The 20,610-nt window shown below is 46.8% G+C and overlaps 1 protein-coding gene across 2 annotated transcripts in view; it reads left to right on the top strand.

Moving 5' to 3' along the window:
- Positions 1-20,610, top strand: part of atp2a3 (ATPase sarcoplasmic/endoplasmic reticulum Ca2+ transporting 3) — a 203,760-nt gene that overhangs the window by 54,616 nt on the left and 128,534 nt on the right. For both annotated transcript variants that reach the window (XM_072589319.1, XM_072589318.1), the window contains exons 4-5: positions 8,619-8,720; positions 12,103-12,241. In XM_072589319.1, the coding sequence (XP_072445420.1) occupies positions 8,619-8,720; positions 12,103-12,241 (241 nt within the window). The remainder of the gene's footprint in view (positions 1-8,618; positions 8,721-12,102; positions 12,242-20,610) is intronic.

The raw sequence follows: 20,610 nt of genomic DNA, 5'->3' as shown, positions 1-20,610 counted from the left end.
TTGAAATCCAGTCACGGTTGAGTTAGAGTTTTGATGGCTAAAGGCAGCTGAGGGTTACGGTGATGGCAGACAGGGAAGTGGAGTTGAGCTCCCAATCCGATCAGCCATGACCACCTGAAGGCAGAGCAGGGTCAAAGGGCTGTGTGGCCGACTGCTGCTCCAATGGAGCATCCCGTGAAAGACGCCATCTGAACGAAAGACGCTATTTTAACCAAATGTCTCACCAGCGTGATAGAGTCCAGGGAATCTCACTGGTCCAACAGCATTGCTGATCTGAGATATCACTGAGAGGAATTGTGGCTACGCACACATTTAACAGGCTGGCCAGTTCCTTTCCTGGATTAGTGGTGCTGGAAGAGCACAGCAGTTCAGGCAGCATTCAACGAGCAGCGAAATCGACGTTTCGGGCAAAAGCCCTTGATGAAGGGCTTTTGCCCGAAACGTCGATTTCGCTGCTCGTTGGATGCTGCCTGAACTGCTGTGCTCTTCCAGCACCACTAATCCAGTATTTGCTTTCCAGCATCTGCAGTCATTGTTTTTACCTCCGTTCCTTTCCTGGCTTAGCAGATTGTTGCTCTATGCTAATAATACCACACCAGTATCCCACACTGAGAAACACCAGCAGCAGATAGAGAGACAGACTTGCTCATATCTTAGTTCAGTCAAGCTCCACGATCAGCTTCAGCAAGACAAGTTTCATTGTCCAAGACGTTGCCATACCACCACCCATCGGCAATGATAATGTTGCTGTTAGGTCACGTATTTAAACTCCTCGAACACCAGCAAGCTGTCCCTTGCTGCTGAAATTAACATGTATCTCACAACCTGCAGCTGGAATGTCTTGGCTGAACAAAGTGTGGAGGAACAGGAACCTGACTCGGGGATTTCACTTGAGAGTCTACAAAGCCTGTGTCCTCAGCACACACCTGTACAATGGTGAGACAAATGTTAAGCCAGAGAAAAAGCTGCACAGTTTCTGGCTTCCCTGTCTGTCTCCAATTATATCTGCAACATCTATTATGGTGACCATAGTCCCAGGAGACCATAGGACTGCTCTTTCATGAGATAGACATGATTTGTGATGAGTTTAACCTGAAAGTCATCGCACCTCAGGTGAGGTAGAGAACAGGGCCCTCTTCTGTGGGAATTGAATTTCAGCATCATTTGGCAGTACAAGGTCACTCCTTACAATCCTGAAGGATGCTAATTCCTTCAGCATACACTCATTGTAGAATTAGCAATGTCCAGGTGGATTACATTCATTGGATGGATGTTGGCTGAATACCTGAACTGACGAAAGGGTCACAATCTCCACACGAAGAGCACATCCAAGCAAGATGTAAAGATGGTGGATGCTGACAAGTGGTAGATGATCTCTGACCATCGTGGCTTTGGCTGGCTGACTGTTGGGAAGGCTGTTGGAAGAGCTGAGAGATCCTGAAAAGCTCAGACAGAAGAGAGTACAGAGAAAACAGGGTGTCAGCAAATTGTGCACCTTCTCTGCCCGCTGCCGTCCTCTACACCCAGTACAGCAGAGTCTGGCACATCAGACATTGAGGGTCCTGAGCCTCATTGGCCAAAGCTAAACAGAGTCTAGATTAGAGTGGTGCTGGAAAAGCGCAGCAGTTCAGGCAGCATCTGAGGAGTACTGCTCCTCGGATGCTGCCTGATCTGCTGTGCTTTTCCAGCACCACTCTAATCTAGACTCTGGTTTCCAGCATCTGCAGTCATTGTTTTTACCAAAGCTAAACAGAGTTGGCCAGTAAACCAAACTGATAGGAGGTGGACACTTAAATGACCTGATGAAAGTAGAATGCAAAGTGCTCCACTGCTGGTCTCAACAAACCAAAATTACCAAGTTGAGCTACTTTGCACTGAGGTCGCTTGCCCGAAACGTCAATTTTCCTGCTCCTTGGATGCTGCCTGACCACCTGTGCTCTTCCAGCACCACTTCTCCAATATCTGGTTTCCAGCATCTGCAGTCGTTGTTTTTACCTTTTACTGAGGTCTGAGAGCCTACTGTGTGAGGCCTTTTGCACGGTGTGTGCAATTGTTATCTTACACCATCACTGATTTGTAATTACTTGAGCCAGCTACTTCTCTCTGGAGGGAAAGCAGCCGATGGTCTGTCGTATATGTCTGCTCTGGCCACACCCAGGTCTTTCAGAGTCCAAGCTGTTTCTGAGTGCATCAAGTTTACCAATTCTTAAGTTTTGTTTTAGATTACTCAGTGTGGAAACAGGCCCTTCGGCCCAACAAGTCCACACCGCCCTGCCAAAGCGCAACGTACCCATGCCCCTACATTTACCCCTTACCTAACACTACGGGCAATTTAGCATGGCCAATTCACCTGACCTGCACATCTTTGGACTGTGGGAGGAAACCAGAGCACCTGGAGGAAACCCACGCAGACACGGGGAGAACATGCAAACTCCACACAGTCAGTCGCCTGAGGCGGGAATTGAACCCGGGTCTCTGGCGCTGTGAGGCAGCAGTGCTAACCACTGTGCCGTCCAAGGCAGTTATTGGCTGGAACCTTCAGTCCTGCTTTCCTTATTGAAGCAATAGCAAATAGTCTCTTCAGGGTGTTCTGTGTGTATAAATGGACAATGGTTTCCTGTCCAAACCCCCCTAAAAACAATAGGTAGTGTGTAATGGCAGACTGATGACAAAATCTGGTGGGTGGGCTAGGGGACTAGGACATGGGAGAGTTCAGACCCTAAAATTATTGAACTTGATTTGGAGTCCAGAGGGCTGCAGGGTCCCGAAGTAGCATATGAGGTGGTGTTCTTCCAGCTTCTGCTGATCTTGGCTGGAACATTGCAGTCAGCCTGAGACAGACACACTGGCCAGGGAAACAGGGTGGTGTGTTAAAGTGGCGGGCAACTGGAAGCTTGGGTCTCTTATGCAGGCAGAACATAGATGTCTGCAAAGTGGTCACTTGTAGTCTGGCAGCCCTCTGAACTCTATATAGAGTTTAATAATTTTAGGGCCTGAACTCTCCCATGTCCTAGTCTCCTACCTCACACACAAGGCCTTATTATCACATAGGCAAAAGTGAAGGTTGGAGATTAGAGTCTAGATTAGAGTGGTGCTGGAAAAGCACAGCAGGTCAGGCAGCATCCAAGGAGCAGGAAAATTGAAGGGCTTTAGCCCAAAATGTTGTTTTTTTTTCTTTTCCCCCCCTGCTCCTCGGATGCTGCCTCACCTGCTGTGCTTTTCCAGCACCACTCTCATCTAGACTCTTATTATCAATTGTTAGCCATTAACACCTATTCACCCTCCTAACCAGATTATTGTCCACTCCTTTGTGTGTCCAGGAGCTCTTCTCTCTCTTTGGGCTCTATGTCCACCTATCATTTACCCCTTACTTCTCCCCCCCACCTTCTCCCCACCCCCCGCCCCCCCGATCCAGTCTTCTGCATATAAACTGCCATTTTCCTCGCTAACATCAAATCTGAGGAAGCGTCACTGGACCTGAAACATTAACTCTGATTTCTCCTCGCAGACCTGCTGAGCTTTTCCAGCAATTCTTTTTTTGTTAGAACATTTGCTCTCTGGGAGATTCACAAGCATGGACATGGACACATAACAAAGACTTTAGTCCTTAATAACGTTAAGATCATAGCCTGGTCTACCTACAATTATCATTTAGCAGAATGTAGTATTAATGTATAATAAATGGTGTTACTGTGAAGACCAAGCTGGGAGGCAGTGTTTGACTTTGTCTTGTCTGTCTTTAAAGAACTCCAATTTAATGCAGCAGCAAATCACACAATGAAAGATGGGCTAGACGTTATCTCCTACATAAAATATGATTGTATGATTAAGCATCACTTAGTTTCCCTGGAGCCACTGATGAGGAAAACTGTTCCCCTGCAGAAAAGACAACCAGCTAATGTTGTTCGTGTCCTTTTGGTTGGATCTGGACTTGAGTCATTTTAAAAAATTCATGAATGAGATGTGGGTGTCACTGGCTCAGCCATCGTTTATTGCCAATCCCTAATTGTCCAGAGGAAAGCTAAAAGTCAACCACAATGCTGTGGGTTTGGAGTCACACGTAGGCCAGACCAGGTCAGGATGGCAGCTGGGAGACAGTGAGGATTGCAGATGCTGGAGATCAGATTCGAAAAGTGTGGTGCTGGAAAAGCACAGCCGGTCAGGCAGCGTCCGAGGAGCAGGAGCGTCGACATTTTGGGCAGAGGCCCTTAAGGTTGGCAGTTTTCTTTCCTCAAGGATGTTAGTGAGCCAGACGAGTATTAACAGCAATCAGTGGTCATTGCTGAAGCTATGGTCATCATTAGACTCTTACTTCCAGATTTATTTCATTGAATTCTAATTCCACTATCTACTTTCTGGTCATGTTTAGAACCTGGGTCCCAGAACTTTCCCTGGATCTCTGGTTAAATTGCCCAGTGGTAGTACCTCTAGGCCATTGCCTCCCCTGTGACATGATGACCCAATGGTAATCTATTTTAATTTATAGTCATTCAGAGATGGGAGATGGATACCTCATCAGTGACTGTGGTGCAGTGACTGGGTAAGGGCTAAGCAATAGCCTGATGTTAAGTTCAGTTTTAGCACCCAGACTGTTCTGCTGGGGCAGGGGAAGCTGAAGTTATTGCCATGCTTGTATTTTTCCCCCCAGTCATGGGACTGATCCCGCTTCAGACTGCAGTCTATCCTCTAGGCCTCTCCTAAACCCCTGCTCCCCCACAGCACAGGCTGCTGTAAATCCTGGTCACCTGCAGCTTCCTCCAGGCAGCTTGCGGAGCACCTGAACCCGTGTCTGGGATGGGTCAGGGAGGGGTTTCAGGAGGCCTCGTTTCAGTCAGGCTCTGATGTTGATGAACTTTGCCTGGTGACAAAAATTGGTCCCTGGTCCCTGGGCTCTGTGTGAAGCTTGTGTGCGGCTTGTTGTAGAATCCTTTCCTAGCAGGTCTGATTACTATTTACCTGATTCACTTCCGCCAGTCTATGTCTCGCTGTGCTGGCCCCAGGAGACTGGAGAAAGGAGGCGGTGAGTTGTGGAGAGAAGCTGGAGGCTCCACATTTGGATCTGTTACTTGTTTAGTGCATGGCCTGACCGTGCCTGAAATAAAATGTTTGGATTGTGATAGGATCCCTTTGGGATAGGGATTTGTTAAACAAATTAGTGAGCAAATTGATGAAAAATGAGGTGGATTCTGAAGTGCTTTTGATGGGAATTGGATAGATTCATTTGTTTGAGTTTTGTATTTGTTTCCTTGTTAACTTGGGGACTACTGAAGTGTGAAGGGGGGGAATTGGAAAACGTTTGACTAACTTTAGTCGTGTCACCACATGCAGCCTGTCACAATGAAACCCACAGGGGAGAGTCAGAGCTGGACAATTTATCTTTCAGTAAATACTGAAGAAGCCTGCAATCTTTGTGACAATGTGGATGACTTGTCAGCTGAGTGACTTTGCCTTTACGCAAATTTGAGCTTCTAAATGAAGCAACATGCAAATTCAAACCCCACAGTGTTGGTGGAGAGTGAGGCACATTGCACAAGGTCTCTCTCTCTCTCTCTCTCTCTCTCTAGATCACACCATGTGAGCTTGAGTTAACCATCTGTTGGCCGTATTGAAATAGTTAACCGTATTACTGAAGAACGCTCAGTCATCCGAGAGATGGGCACACTTGCTGAATATTCTTTTATTCTCAAGAGCAGATAAGAGATGGGCAACAAATGATGGCCTTAACAGCAACCATGCATCCCAGGAAAGAAGCTAGGGTTAGGTTTTGTTGGCCATTGGCCGCATGTTTCCCGCCCACTCCACTGGGTAGGAGTCTTGTCTCCAGGAGCATGCATGTGTCAGTTATGATCTAACACAACAGCCTGAACCTCCCCAAGTCTTCGGTGTTCAAACTTGTCAGGAAGTTGGTCCTCTGAATGTGTAGACCCTGTAGTATGGTATATCCTATCATTCCATCTGGATCTCTGTCCGTCCCCCTGCCCTGTGCAGGAGCCTTGGCAACACTCATGCCTTCGTGAAACCTTGCAGTAAGGATGTGTGGGTCAGATGTAGTGCCTTGGGGAATTGCTTGGGTATCCTCTTACTGCCCTCTGACTGGAACTCTCGTTGGTGTAACTGATGGAAGTGGACCTAGGCTCCTTGGTTTCTCTGAGGCCGTTCTTCCAGCTGCACGTTCTATCTGCCTGCCAACCTATCACATTTCCAACACCTGCATGGATCTCCTGGGAAAGAGGGCATCCGTGTGCAAGTGAGGCCCCAGTTCAGATCTGGCCTCCCTCTCTCTCTGCTCTAGGAAAGCCAGAGAGGGTTAGAATTGCAACCTGACAACATTGTCTGCAATTTCCTGCCCCCTCCCAGCCACCACCACCCACTGCCAGTGTAGGGGATATTCAACTAGTTATGCCTGCTCCCCCCCCCCCCCTCTCCCGTTACCCATTCTGACTCCCAGAATGATCCCATCCCTCCACACAGTATTGGAATGTCTAGAAGGGAGCTTACTTGTCACAAAACTCACAAAGAGGAAAATTGGCCAACTGTGTGACTGCCACCCGGGTGGCACAGATTGGACATATTAGCGAGAGACACGTTAATGTTAGTCAGAAATAGATAGTTCCTTCACAAGCTCTTTGTTTATTATTTATTAATTAATTTATTAAAATGTGTGTTTTATTATTTCGGCACATGGTGAAGCCAATCTGAGCACCACTAACCTACATGACTGACCATTTAGTGTCTCTCTTTGCTGAAGTTCCTTGAAGGGGTGTTGGGACTGTCAAACCAAGAGATCTCTCGTCTCTTCCTGAGGTGGCACTATAGGATCTTCTGCATCTGCCTTAGGACGGCACAATGATATACATGTCACACCTGACATGTATATGTGTCTGTCCACACGCAGGGCGTTTGATGACTGTACCATGAGCATTTGTGTCAGGGTAGATGTGGTGTTTTGTCTCCTCTCCAAATTACTCTCCATTCGAATCTTGGTGTTCACTCCATAACAGGGAGGTTTGTTTTTCTTTTTGGCTTCTTTGTACCTTGCAGACTGAAATGTTCTGTCAGTGGTACTTTTTCAAAGCCATGTTTACAGCTGGTGACACATCTGAATGAAATGAAACTCATTATAAAGAAAGAGCCTGAAGTGAAACAGTGTTTGACACTCCGTGTGCTCACTGAGAGCAGTGTACAACGAGCTGTGTAATTTATCATCAACCCTGTGTCGTTTTAATTGAGTTGAGTGTCCTTTTGAGCTCTCAGCTATTGTACTCCTGAAAATGATAGGGAGCCTCATCCCATTACTTTCCCTGCCCCCTCTCTCCTAAACCAGCAATATGACCTTGGTTACAAAACCGTGTGTGCTGATGCAGTTATTGTGTGTTATCTCAGTGACAACCCGGTTCAGTGTTGTACATAGATCGTGATTTCGTTTATTCTCTATTCTAATCAACAAGAAAATATCTGAGCTCTGTGCTGGTTAATCATCACAAAAGTACACTGGCTGCAATTTCAGCAAGTCAGAGGCTAGGAATCCTGATGTAAGTAACCCACCTCCTCACTATCCAAACCACATCCATTAGCTGAGCTGAAAGTGTGTTGCTGGAAAAGCGCAGCAGGTCAGGCAGCATCCAAGGAACAGGAGAGTCGATGTTTCAGGCATAAGCCCTTCTTCAGGAATGCCTGAAACGTCGATTCTCCTGCTCCTTGGATGCTGCCTGACCTGCTGCACTTTTCCAGCACCACACTTTCAGCTCTGATCTCCAGCATCTGCAGTCCTCACTTTCTCCACATCCATTATCTATAAGGCACAAGTCAGGAGAGTGTGATGGAATACTCCCCACTTGCCTGGATGGATGCAGCTCCAACAACATTCCGGAAGCTCGACACCATCCGGGACAAAGCAGTTCACTTGATTGGCACCACGTCCATCATCTTCAATGTTGATTCTCTTCCCCACTGATGTACAGCGCGCACCTCCTGCAGGATACATTGCTGCGACCTACCAAGTCTTCTCTGACAGCGTATTCCAAATACGTGACCTCCCACCATCCAGAAGGACAAGAGCAGCAGAGAAATGGGAACAAGTTCCTGTTCAAGTCACTCACCGTCCTGACCTGGAAGTATACCCTTCAGTGTTGCTGGGTCAGAATCACCAACTGTGGTGTTGTGTGACCTGTAATCCATGAATTGACAAAGAGTAGCCCCCCCCACCTTGAATGTGATTGGGGAAGGGACAGTCAGTGCTGCCTTAAGTGATGCCCGCATTCCATGATTGAATAGCAGGGGGTGGGGAGGGGGAATGGGAGCAGGAGGAGGAATGGGAAATGGGAGCAAGGGATGCTGGACAAGGGGAAAGGGAGCATGGTGTGCAGGGGGAATCCGGGTGCTGTGGTGGGGGGGGAAACAGTAGGCGTTTGTGAGAAATAGGGCTGGGGCTGCTGGTGAAACCAGAGCTTAACGTACACTGAGGGAGGGTTTGGTTTTGTGATTAAGAGTAGCTTCATCTGGAATCTCCACCTGATCAGAGAGGGTCCTCGGGTTTAATCTGCACCTGTACTGGTTACATGGCTAAGTTGATCGAGTTGAAATCCCAGTGCTCATCAGTCTTCTATCTTGTATTTCAGGTCCTGGCATGGTTTGAAGAAGCTGAAACCATCACGGCCTTTGTGGAACCCTTCGTGATCCTTCTGATCCTGATTGTGAATGCTCTGGTCGGTGTGTGGCAGGTAAGAACTTAACAGCACTACGTTAATCTACTCCTCGTCTCGGATATTCCCACATCCGATTTTAAATCCGACTTTCTCGGAGCAGTCGGCCTGGTGAACTTCCCGAGAGGAATCAAACACGGGTGAGCTATTGTGAGGACCATGATGGAGGGCAGGAGTCCTCCTGTATCCCAGCCTGACCCTGGCCAGGGGTAACAAATCGCTGCAACCTCCACACAGCGTTGGTCCGGACTGAGACCCGAGACTACTCTTGGCTCCAGTGGCTCACTCATACCCCCCACCCATCCACTCACCTCAACCAAAACCACCCAGTGGTTAGTGGTGCTGCCTCAAACTCGTGGGCAACTGTCTGTGTGGAGTTTGCACGTTCTCCCCGTGACTGCGTGGGTTTCCTCCCACAGTCCAAACCGCAGGCTAGGTGGATTGGCCATGGGGAAAATGAAGCATAACAGGAATAGTGTAGGGGGTGAGTCTGGGTGGGAGAGGGTCAGTGTGGATTCGATGGGCCGAATAGCCTGCTTTTCCACACTGTGTAGCAGTTCTACGATTCTAAAACAAAAATGTCTGATTCTGAAAAGACAGCCAACTCTACCTGCAAAAAGTGCTGAAGAACTCAGCAGGTCTAGCAGCGTCTGTGGTGAGAGAAATAGAGTTCACTTTTCGAGTTCAATAACCCTGTGTTAGATCACACTCGGCGTGGTTCTGGTCTCCATGTTCCAAAAGATTTGCATGCATTGCCAAAGATGTGAATAAAAAAAGATTTACGTGGATAGTAACAGAGTTGAGGTATTCTAACTGACAGGATAGGGGTCTCTCTAGCAAAAAGAACACCAGGTAAACTGAGCCCTTACAAACTATTGAACGGATTCACTGGGCTGGATGTCGAGTAAATGTTTCTAATGAGACAGTTCAATACTCAATATAATTAGTCTCTGATAAATCCTTTAATGAATTCAAGTGAAACGTTTTTTTAATCCCCAGAGTAGTCTGAATGTGGAACTCCCTGCTGTTGGAGTGATTGAATAAAGTAGCTTTTCAGAGAAAGCTGGATAATACATGAATGAGAGAGGACGTGAAGACAATGTGGGGAGAAGTGGAACATGAGTTATCAGTGTAGATCAATCAGGCTAAATGGCCTGGTCTGTTTGTGCTGTAAATTCCTTGTAAAAACAAGGAAATTAAAAGCACAATTTTGGGGATATGATGTGACTGGGAGGTAAGCGGTCTGGGTAATAGGATCTTTAGTAGGATATTGGAAAAGGAAGAGTAATGATGTAATCACATCAGAACATAAAAAATAGCAACAAGGATAGTCCATTCAGCCCCTCAAACCTGCCCTGCCATTCTAGAAGATCAAGCCTCAAGTTCTTAAGCTCAAATGGATGAAGGCCTAATCTGTTTAACAGTTCTTTGATAAATCAACACCTTTATCACAGAAATCAACTGAATGAATTATTTTGTACCGTCTCCAATGCCTGGACGACCTTCCTTAAATACAGCGACCAAAACTCTGCACAATATTCTAGGCATGGCCTCCTCAATATCCTTTACAGTTTCAACAATGCTTCCTTATTTTCAAATTTGAACCACTCCAGCAATAAAGGCCAAAGTTCTATTCACCTTCTCGGTTCCTTGCTGCTCACTGTTGTGATGTCGTGCACCAGAATACACTGATTCCTCTTTTTTTTTGGTGTCTCATTTCATTTTGATAATAGTGTGGAGATAGAATCAAAAGGTAAAGTGCATGATCTCCTGCTTTCCTAGATTTAAACCCCATCTGCCTTGTTTTGTCCAACCCATTTTCCAGCCACCTATATCCCCTTGCAGATTTCTTGTGTCCTCATCACAACCTACATTCCAATCTATTTTTATATCATCAGCAAAATTGGATAGGTTACACTCTGCAAGAGTTGATCAAAGGGGTTTAAATCCAAGTGAACTGGTTTGGAGAATTGATGTTTCGGGCGTAATCCCTTCATCAGGAATGGGGCTTGTAGGCTGAGGGGTTGAGAGATAAATGGGAGGGGGCTGGGAATGTGATAGGCAGATGAAGGTGGGGGCGAAGGTGATAGGTCAGAGGGGAGGGTGGAACAGACAGGTGGTGCACACCAACCAACCCCACTGCCCCAAGGCTGAACACTTCAACTCCCCCTCCCACTCCTCCAAGGACATGCAGGTCCTGGGCCGCCTCCACCACCAAACCCTCGCCACCACCTTCCACCGTGGGAGCCTGCAATCACATGGGATCAATGTGGTTTCTCATTTCCCTTTCTCCCCCCCCCCCCCCCCACTACCTTATCCCAGTCCCAAGCCTCCAACTCGGCACCGCCCTCCAGACCTGTCCATTGTCTTTCCCGTCTATCTCCTCCACCCTCCTCTCTGACCTATCACTCCCACCTTCATCTATCACATTCCCAGCTGTCTTCCCCCAGGCCGACAAGCCTCATTTCCTGATGAAGGGCTTTTGCTCAAAACATTGATTCTCCTGCTCCTTGGACGCTGCCTGTCCTATTGTGCTTTTCCAGCAACACACACACTCTCCTCTGATCTCTAATATCTGCAGTGCTCACTTCCTCCTTTGGGAGTTGTTCGCAGACCTCCTGATAGTAGTGATGTAGAGGGGATGGGGTTTGTGGAATTGGGATATTTAGATAGTGATTTTAGAGACATGTAATTTTAATTTTCACAAAATAAAGAGACATCAGCCTGTAAGATGAGTTAATTTCACGGTCAGCATTTAAACTTGTTTTTCTAGATTATTCTTGAATTTGAATTTCACCATCTGCTATGGTGATAGATCAGTTCCCTAGAACGTTACTTGGGTATCTGGATTAATTGTCTAGAGATCGTATCACCAGGCCATCACCAACCGCCCACTGAATTGTATTGTGTTCCAACTTGAGTGTGTTGATCCATCCATCCGTACTCGAGAAATGAACTTGACCACCTCGGAGACCACCCGCACAACAACCGAGCGAGTGCTCTTTGGAATGTCTGCCCCAAGCCCACATGCCTCATTCTTAACCTGGCTCACGAGTGGTTTAGCTACTCGTTCAGGTTTGTAAGACCTGTCTATATTCTGAGTGAGTAATGCAAGATGGGTTTGCTTCAATGACTCCATTTTAAAAGAAACTGAGTTGGGTAACAAATATCATGCTGTTGGATATTGTGGAACTGGATGCTGTCTTGGTCAGTGATGTCTTGCTTGCAAGGCATGTACTTTCAAACGGAAATTGCACCATTGACCTTCCATGGTCTGTGGTATACCACTGGCTGATAAATGCTTCCAATATATTATACCCCTGGGCACAATGCTGCTAAGTATAGTTAATGTCATGTTTAACTCTCTCAGGTAGTTTCATTGTTTGTATCCAATTTACAGGAAAGGAATGCGGAGAATGCAATCGAAGCACTGAAGGAGTATGAACCAGAGATGGGTAAGGTTCACCGAATGGACAGGAAGGCTGTACAGAGAATCAAAGCCCGGGATATTGTACCTGGAGACATTGTGGAGATTGCAGGTGAGTGAGCCCCTCGGTGGTCAACCTGGTGACTGGTGCCTTTGTGCTAATGATCTGTCTCGAGCATCAGTTGCCTATTGCAATCATCGGGCCCTGTGTCAGGATGAAACTAATGTGTGCATATTTAATGCAATTCCATTGTGGCTTGAAAGTTTAAAAGTTATTATTTCAGAACGCAATTTCTGTAGTATTTCACACAAATATATCAAACTGCCCACGTGGACTTAGAATGAGAGAAGCAGCACAGTGCAGAAAGAGGCAAAGGCCCTGATCTCTCCCAGTGACCCTGCATTTACCATGACTAATCCACCTGACCTGCACACCTTTGGACTCTGGGACAAAACTAGAGCACAAGGAGAACGTGCAGACTCTCCATAGAGAGTTGCCTGAAGCTGGATTTGAATCCAGGTCCCCTGGTGCTGTGAGGCAGCAGTGCTAACCACTGAGCCACAGTGCTGCCCTTGGTCAAAGTACTGTGTAAGGTGCTCCTTTCAAGATGCTTCCTCCTTGTCCTGTGATGTGCTGTCTAGCAACTCCTGCTGTCGTTCCAAGGCTGAGGTCATCTAGTTGGGGATCACTATGGGAGAGTGGAGGTGTGTGGAGGCTGGGATGTCAAGATGGGCTGGGGCATTGAGATTGGGTTTAGAGGGGCAAACGTGGCAGTTAATGTCATTCTACATCCTGTGGACCCCCACACTTGTCATCAACCAGGCTGCCGATTCACTGCCCAAAGAAGCTGGCAACTTTAAACATAGTCAGATAATCGGGATAATGCATGTAACTCCCAGGATACTGATCGCTTGCTCCTCTTCCTGATGTGTGGGAACTATTAAATCCATCCGAAGAGAGCACTGCCCAGTGCCTAAATGAGGAGAAGGCACGTGCAGCACTCTCTGGATTGTTAGTCTAGACGCAATCCTGTCCTGTCTCTGCAGTGCCACTTGAAGATACCACCTTCTGATTCACAGGTGAGAGTGCTATTACTGAGCTCCAGCTGGCTCAGTTAGGCAGGACTCTCCCCTCTGCCTCCTCCCTCATGGCACTTAGCAGTGTAACCCCCCACCTCTGCTGCCCCCAGCGCAGATTAGATGCTCTCCTTAGGGATCATCCACAGCAGATCACTTGGGGCTTCCTTGAGATTGATGTTATTTTGGATGCCAACCATTAGAAACCCTAACAGGAGTAGGCATTCAACTGTGTAACCTGTTCCAGCTTTGATCCCTTTAGTTCTGAGAACTATATTTAACTCCTTGAAAACATTCAATGTATTGGCCTCAACCACCTTCTCTGGTAGAGAATTCCACAAGCTTGCCACTCTCTGGGTGAAGGGATTTCTTTTCACTTCAGTCCTAAGTGACCTACCCAAATGATTGTGACCCCTGGTTCTGGACTCCCTGGTCATCAGGAACATCCTTCTTGCATTCACCTTGTCCAGTCCTGTTAGAATTTTCTAGGTTTCTATGAGATTTGTCCCCATTTTTCTAAGTTTCATTCTCCTAACTGAACCAAGGTTCCATTAAAACTACCAAGCTCACGTCTGTATTGTTGACCCGACTTCAGACTACTTATGTTTGCTCTGGAAATTCAAAACTGGCTTCTGTGCCCAAATATTGGGAGGTATTCAAAGGGTTGGGATTTTACTCCTGTAACTGTATTAGCGAGTTTTGAGAAGATTTATAGCTCAGGTTGAGGTTTTGGATGTAGGTTTGCTCGTTGAGCTGGAAGGTTCATTTCCAGACGTTTCTTTACCTTCATAGGTAACATCTTCAGTGGGCCTCAGGTGAAGCAATGCTGAAAATTCCTGCTTTCTATTTATGTGTTTGGGTGTCTTTGGGTTGATGATGTCATTTCCTGTGGTGAAGTCACTTCTGGTTCCTTTTCTCAGGGGGTGTAGAAGTACCATCGGCTCAGCGAGCAAACCTACATCCAATGCAACTGTATGTTTGTGAGTGATACTGGTCGAACCGATGCAGGATTGCATTAGTTTATCATTGGTGCTGCGACTGATATTGTAATTGGCATAGTTCAGGGGTGTGTTTTTATTGGAATGAAGCCTCCAGTGCAGCTGGTAGAGTTGGGGTTATTGAGGGGAACTTTGGACCCATTCTGACATGGCTGGGTTCAACTTGAACTTGAACCCAGCCTTGTGAGCCAGATGTAGGGACTCTACCACTGCACCACATGACCCCGTGTAGTAGGATAGGCTATGTGTAACTAGTGTAAGTTAAGCCTGTGATTGATGTGTATAGTTAGGGCTTTTCTCCTTCTGTTTTGTTGTTTTCTTGTTCATGGTAATTGTGTTATAATGTGGGAAAATTGACTGAATGGTAGATGTAATCAATCCCATAATTATATTGCCACAGATCACTAATTATAGAGAATGCTAAACTGTTGATTCACAGAATAGGTATTAAAGTTAATTGGAAATTTCACTAAAGGCTTATAAAATAACATCATGGTTTTGAAGTATGACATTGTCTTTGCAGTTTCAAAGTTGTGATTACAGGAATGTCTTCCCTATTTGTATTTATCATCCCAATGAGTCAGCACTGTGTGGCATTTGCGAAATGGTCCTGTCAGTTGGAGGGAACGTTGGAACAATGATGGCTCTGTGGATGGTCAAGGGCTTGAAAATGCCAAGGTTTTGTTTTCATTTCTTCAAAGGAGGAATCTTTGAATTAATTTGGGTGTGTGAAGGCATTGGTCATGCTTATTTGTCCCACATGGTCTGATCTGTACGAAACCCTGTTTGTTCAGACTGACTGGAGGTGACCATTGTTTGAGCTTTGCTCCACCGTTGTGCGTCCACCCTAATTTCAATCCTGTCCTCAATTTTTTGTGTTGTTCAACCAAGGATTGACACTGGCCTCCCTCATCTCCCCTCTTTCTCATTCCTCAGAGCAGCAGGAGCTTTCACCATAAGAATCCCTTCAGTGTGGAAACAGGCCATTCGGCCCATCGAGTCCACATTAACCCTCGGAACCACCCCACCACTATCACCCAACCTATCCCTGTATTTCCCATGGCTAACCCACCTAGTCTGCATATCCCTGGGCACTATGGGAAAGTTAGCATGCCCAACTCCCCTAACCTGCACACCTTTGGTCTGGGGGAGGGGACTCCCTCTCTGGGGGAAAAAGTGCACTCTCTACACAGACTGTCTCCCGAGGCTGGAATAGAACCCAGGCCCGTGGCACTGTGTTCAGTAGCAGTGCTAACCATTCAGCCATCGTGCTGCCTCTGTAGGGAATTTCCCTCCCTCCTGTTACCCAGAGACACTGACTGAAGATATGGGTCACGTTCAGTCCTGACATTGGCATTGACTCGCTGCTGAATAGAAGATCTCTTCATTAGTGTGAGGTTCCACTGCACCAACCCATTCCCACTGAACTGCAGCAAAACATGAAAAGCCAGCCTGATCATAAAGTCGCTGTTGAATGAGATGGCGTCTCAGTCCCCTGGGTAGCATGGAAAGACCTGTTCATCTTTTATATTTCCACTATACTGCTGGAGACAAAATATCTTCTGTGTACAATCCTCTATTTTTAGATCTGAGTTGCTAGATCTCTGAGGTCTGGAATGAGGGGGAGGGATGTGCTGAAATGCCGGCCTTGAAGGTTTCATTAGAAATACATTAAAAAGTTAGTGGATTTTTTTTTATAAAAAGGAAAACCAAACTCCATGGAGTAAACAAGTTAGTAACTTGGCAGGAGAGGAGACAGGAAGGAGCACGGGGATATTTACTGAAACCACCCCTCTTTATAAAGGATTTTTGTTTCACTGTTATGGCACCCTCTATGATCATTGTGCTTCTGAGACCATTCCAAGTGTTCATTCCTGCACTCTATCCTGTTTGTAGCTGTATAGACTTTGCTTTGTTTTGTAATGTGTATGCGTCTCCTAGAAGAACCCAGAACAGTGACTGTGAAGCAAAAGTGTTTTTTTTTTGTGTGATTGTGATTCTGACAGGGAGTTGCTCTGGAAAGGAGAGGTGTCTCTCAAATGCATTCTTTTGACCAATGGCCTAAGTGGGTGAAAGGTCATCGCCAAACCTTCCTGCGGCTTTCGGTGGGACAGGCTGCCAACCTCCAAGCCCACGTTTAAGTCCATTTGGTGCTGCTGTAAGGAATAAGGGTAGAGTTGCCATAGTCCTCCCTGATGATAGGGCAGCTCTCTCTCATTACAGAGAGATGGCTGGTGGTGGTTTAACCCGAGGGTCAGGCGAGGTGAGAGGATGAGGAAGACAGTCCTTCATGGTAACCTCGGGCAGTACGGGAATTGGTGTCACGCTGCATCGCAAATCCAGCCAACAGCACTAACTTGGCCCCCTGATAATAAGGAATACTGCAGAACAGAGTAAACTGTGCCCATCAGCCATTGCTGTATCCACAGGTCCTGGCCTAGGGCCCCTGCCACACTGCATCAAAACTCCATCCTTGATTCTCCTTGTTCTGTCTGTCATCGAGCCAGATAACAGCGTGGAAACAGTGCCTTCAATCCAACTCATCTTCAACCTTCAGCGTCAGGGTCATTCTTGCTATTGTCAGTTGTCCTTGGCTATTGGAAGGGAGGACTCTCAAACACAGGAAGGGGCTCTGGCCCACACCCACCTCTCCCCATGGCAATACAAATTCTCTCCCTCTGTCTCGGTAATTACCCAATCTCCTTTCACCGATGCCACACCACCCTGTCAAACAGCACATCCCAGATCCTAACTACTCACTGCTGTGTTTTAAAAAAAGAAGTGTTTTTGCACAGGAATGTGACAATGTGACAATGAACCTCGACGAACCTTCTGTTTATTGAATGTAGAGCAGCCATATGCTGAGAAAGCCAAACCCAAAAAAAGGCTAGCATTTAGTTCGATTGAGCCTCCTTTAATCACCAGGCATCTCATAGTACTTTGGAGCCAATGTGGTACTTCTAAATGTAGTTCGTGTTGTCTTGTAGGAAACACAGCAAGCTCCCACAAAATAGCCATGTGATGATGATCCAGATCATCTGTTTTCATGATATTTTGGGATAAATATTTTCCAGGACACCAGGGTGACTATCCTGCCCATCTTCAAAGCAGTGTGCCAGGATCGTTCCCAGCCTTCGAAGGGACAGGCAGGGCCTTAAGTTAACATCTCACCTGTTCAAGAGAGCACCTCCAACAATATAGCACACCAAGGTTGAGGTTTAGGCTGTAGGTTTGCTCACTGAGCTGTAGGTTTGATATCCAGACGTTTCATTACCTGGCTAGGTATCATCATCAGTGGGGACCTCCAAGTGAAGCGAAGCTGTTGTCTCCTGCTTTCTATTTATATCTTTCTCCTGGATGGGGTTCCTGGGGTTTGTGGTGATGTCATTTCCTGTTCGTTTTCTGAGGGGTTGATAGATGGCATCTAGATCTATGTTTGTTTATGGCGTTGTGGTTGGAGTGCCAGGCCTCTAGGAATTCTCTGGCATGTCTTTGCTTAGCCCGTCCCAGGATAGAGGTGTTGTCCCAGTAGAAATGGTGTTTTTTTTTTCATCCGTGTGTAGGGCTACGAGGGAGAGAGGGTCGTGTCTTTTTGTGTCTAGCTGGTGTGCGTGTATCCTGGTGGCTAACTTTCTTCCCGTTTGTCCTACGTAGTGTACAGCACACCCTCGTTACTGCACGGGAGTATTGTCTTGCGTTTTGCGCTCTGAGTGCGACTCGAAGCGTTAACATTCTGAGTTGGAGTGAGGTGCTGTCCATTGAATCATGGCTTGAGGTGTGCTCCCACTGTTAACCCTCAAACAAAACAAAACAAGTCCACAGCTTGAAGATACCATCCCGGGAGCAAGCCTGTTTTAAAGCTGCAAAAAGTCAGGACAATGTATTTACATTGAATATCTCTCTCAAAGTCTTGTGGATGGAATGCATTTTGTTTTTGTCCTTTGACATTCCAAACTGTTCAGTGAAATGTAGCAAAATTCCCAAGGGTATGGAAGCTGCTCAGACAAAAGTTTATGTTTGACAGTCGATGGGAACATTTCTCTTGCATTTTGAACGCCCCACCTTCAGGATGCCTCCAGTGCTTATGTAATCGTGAGTGACTGCACAGCTCAGATACAGCAGTATCAGGGAATAGCACTCTGCTGGGATGACAGTCAGCTCTTGGGACTGAGGTAGCTGTTACCCAATGAGGCTCTTCAAAGCAAAACCCCGATAGGGAATCCTTCGGAACACCGTTCGATGAAGTGACAGTGCATTCCCCCCCTAGGGTGTCCCATCATAATTAGAAGCTTCCAAGTCAGACAACCCACCGGTTTTGAGTTGGGCCCACATGCCTCAACTACACCCATTCTGCTCAGTTACATCGTGTCATGGGGACCAGGGCATTGTTGGTAGGTTTCTGTCAGAGTCATAGAGATGTACAGCACAGAAACAGACTCTTCGGTCCAACCCATCCATGTCGCTAGCACCTTTTTCAGATTGTGTTGATCGAAGATACAAAATCTCTCCAAGTGCAACAGTGTGTGCTGTTAACAAACATTACGTTTTTAAAAAAAAAAGACCAAATTTGCACTGATGTAGCATCTTCCAGTAACCCCAGGGGGTTACCAGACATTTCAGGGCCAACAGTGTACTTTCTTAAAGCGCAGTTGTGATTAAAATGTTAGAAAATGATGGCAGCCCATGTATGCACAGCAATATCCCACAATCCATGGGGAGAAAAACGGCCAGGCAACTTGTTTCCTTGATATAGACTGAAGGCTGGCAGAATGTAGAATACAGGGAGAACTGGCTCAAAGGGAGAAGACAGAGGGTGGTGGTGGAGGGTTGTTTTTCAGACTGGAGGCCTGTGACCAATGGAGTGTCACAAGGATCGGTGCTGGGTCCACTACTTTTCAACATTTTTATATAAATGATTTGGATGTGAGCATAAGAGGTACAGTTAGTAAGTTTGCAGATGATACCATAATTGGAGGTGTAGTGACAGCGAAGAGGATTACCTCAGATTACAACAGGATCTGGACCAGATGGGCCAATGGGCTGAGAAGTGGCAGATGGAGTTTAATTCAGATAAATGCGAGGTGCTGCATTTTGGCAAAGCAAATCTTAGCAGGACTTAAACACTTAATGGTAAGGTCCTAGGGAGTGTTGCTGAACAAAGAGACCTTGGAGTGCAGGCTCATAGCTCCTTGAAAGTGGAGTCACAGGTAGATAGGATAGTGAAGAAGGTGTTTTGGTATGCTTTCCTTTGTTGGTCAGAGGATTGAGTACAGGAGTTGGGAGGTCATGTTACGCCTGTACAGGACATTGGTTAGGCCACTTTTGGAATATTCTGTGCAATTCTGGTCTCCTTCCTATGGGAAGGATGTTGTGAAACTTGTAAATCTTTTCTGAACCCTTTCAAGGATGTCAGGGTTGGAGGATTTGAACTCAGGGAGAGGCTGAATAGGCTGGGGCCATTTTCCCTGGAGCGTCGGGGGGCTGAGGGGTGACCTTTCAAGATCTTAAAATCATGAGGGCCATGGATAGGGTAAGTAGGCAAAGTCTTTTCCCTGGGGTGAGGGAGTCCAGAACGAGAGGGCATAGGTTTAGGGTGAGGGGCGGGAAAGATTTAAAAGGGACCTAAGGGGCAACTTTTTCATGCAGAGGGTGGTATGTGTATGGAATGAGCTGCCAGAGGAAGTGGAGGTTGGTACAATTACAACATTTAAAAGGCATCTGGATGGGTATATGAATAGGAAGGGTTTAGAGGGATATGGGCCAAATGCTGGCAAATGAGACTGGATTAATTTAGGATATCTGGTTGGCATGAATGAGTTGGCCCACAGGATCTGTTTCCGTGCTGTACGTCTCGGTGACTCTGAGATTGCCACTGTGGTTCTTTGGGGAGTAGCACAAATGGATTGGTTAGATTTTGGCTTATCTTCACATCCAAAAGGGAGCTCTTTTACCAACGGAGCACTCCCTCAGTCTGGCACCGGGAGCATGATTTTGTGTCAATTGTGAAATTAAATATCAAGTGGGACTTGGAGCCTGCATCTTTCTGACTGAAGCAAGATGGAGCTGAAAGTGTGTTGCTGGAAAAGCGCAGCAGGTCAGGCAGCATCCAAGGAACAGGAGAATCGACGTTTCGGGCATGAGCCCTTCTTCAGGAATGAGGAGGATGTGCCAAGCAGGCTAAGATAAAAGGGAGGGAGGAGGGACTTGGGGGAGGGGTGTTGGAAATGCGATAGGTGGAAGGAGGTCAAGGTGAGGGTGATAGGCCGGAGTGGGGGGGGGGTGGTGGGGGGGGGGGGGGGGGGGGGGCGGAGAGGTCAGGAAGAAGATTGCAGGTTAGGAAGGTGGTGCTGAGTTCGAGGGTTGGGACTGAGGCAAGGTGGGGGGGAGGGGAAATGAGGAAACTGGA

The sequence above is a fragment of the Chiloscyllium punctatum genome, chromosome 19 (assembly GCF_047496795.1).
Source record: "Chiloscyllium punctatum isolate Juve2018m chromosome 19, sChiPun1.3, whole genome shotgun sequence".
NCBI lineage: Eukaryota > Metazoa > Chordata > Chondrichthyes > Orectolobiformes > Hemiscylliidae > Chiloscyllium > Chiloscyllium punctatum.
Note: the sequence above shows the minus strand (reverse complement) of the source record. Positions and strands in the feature narration are given on the sequence as shown.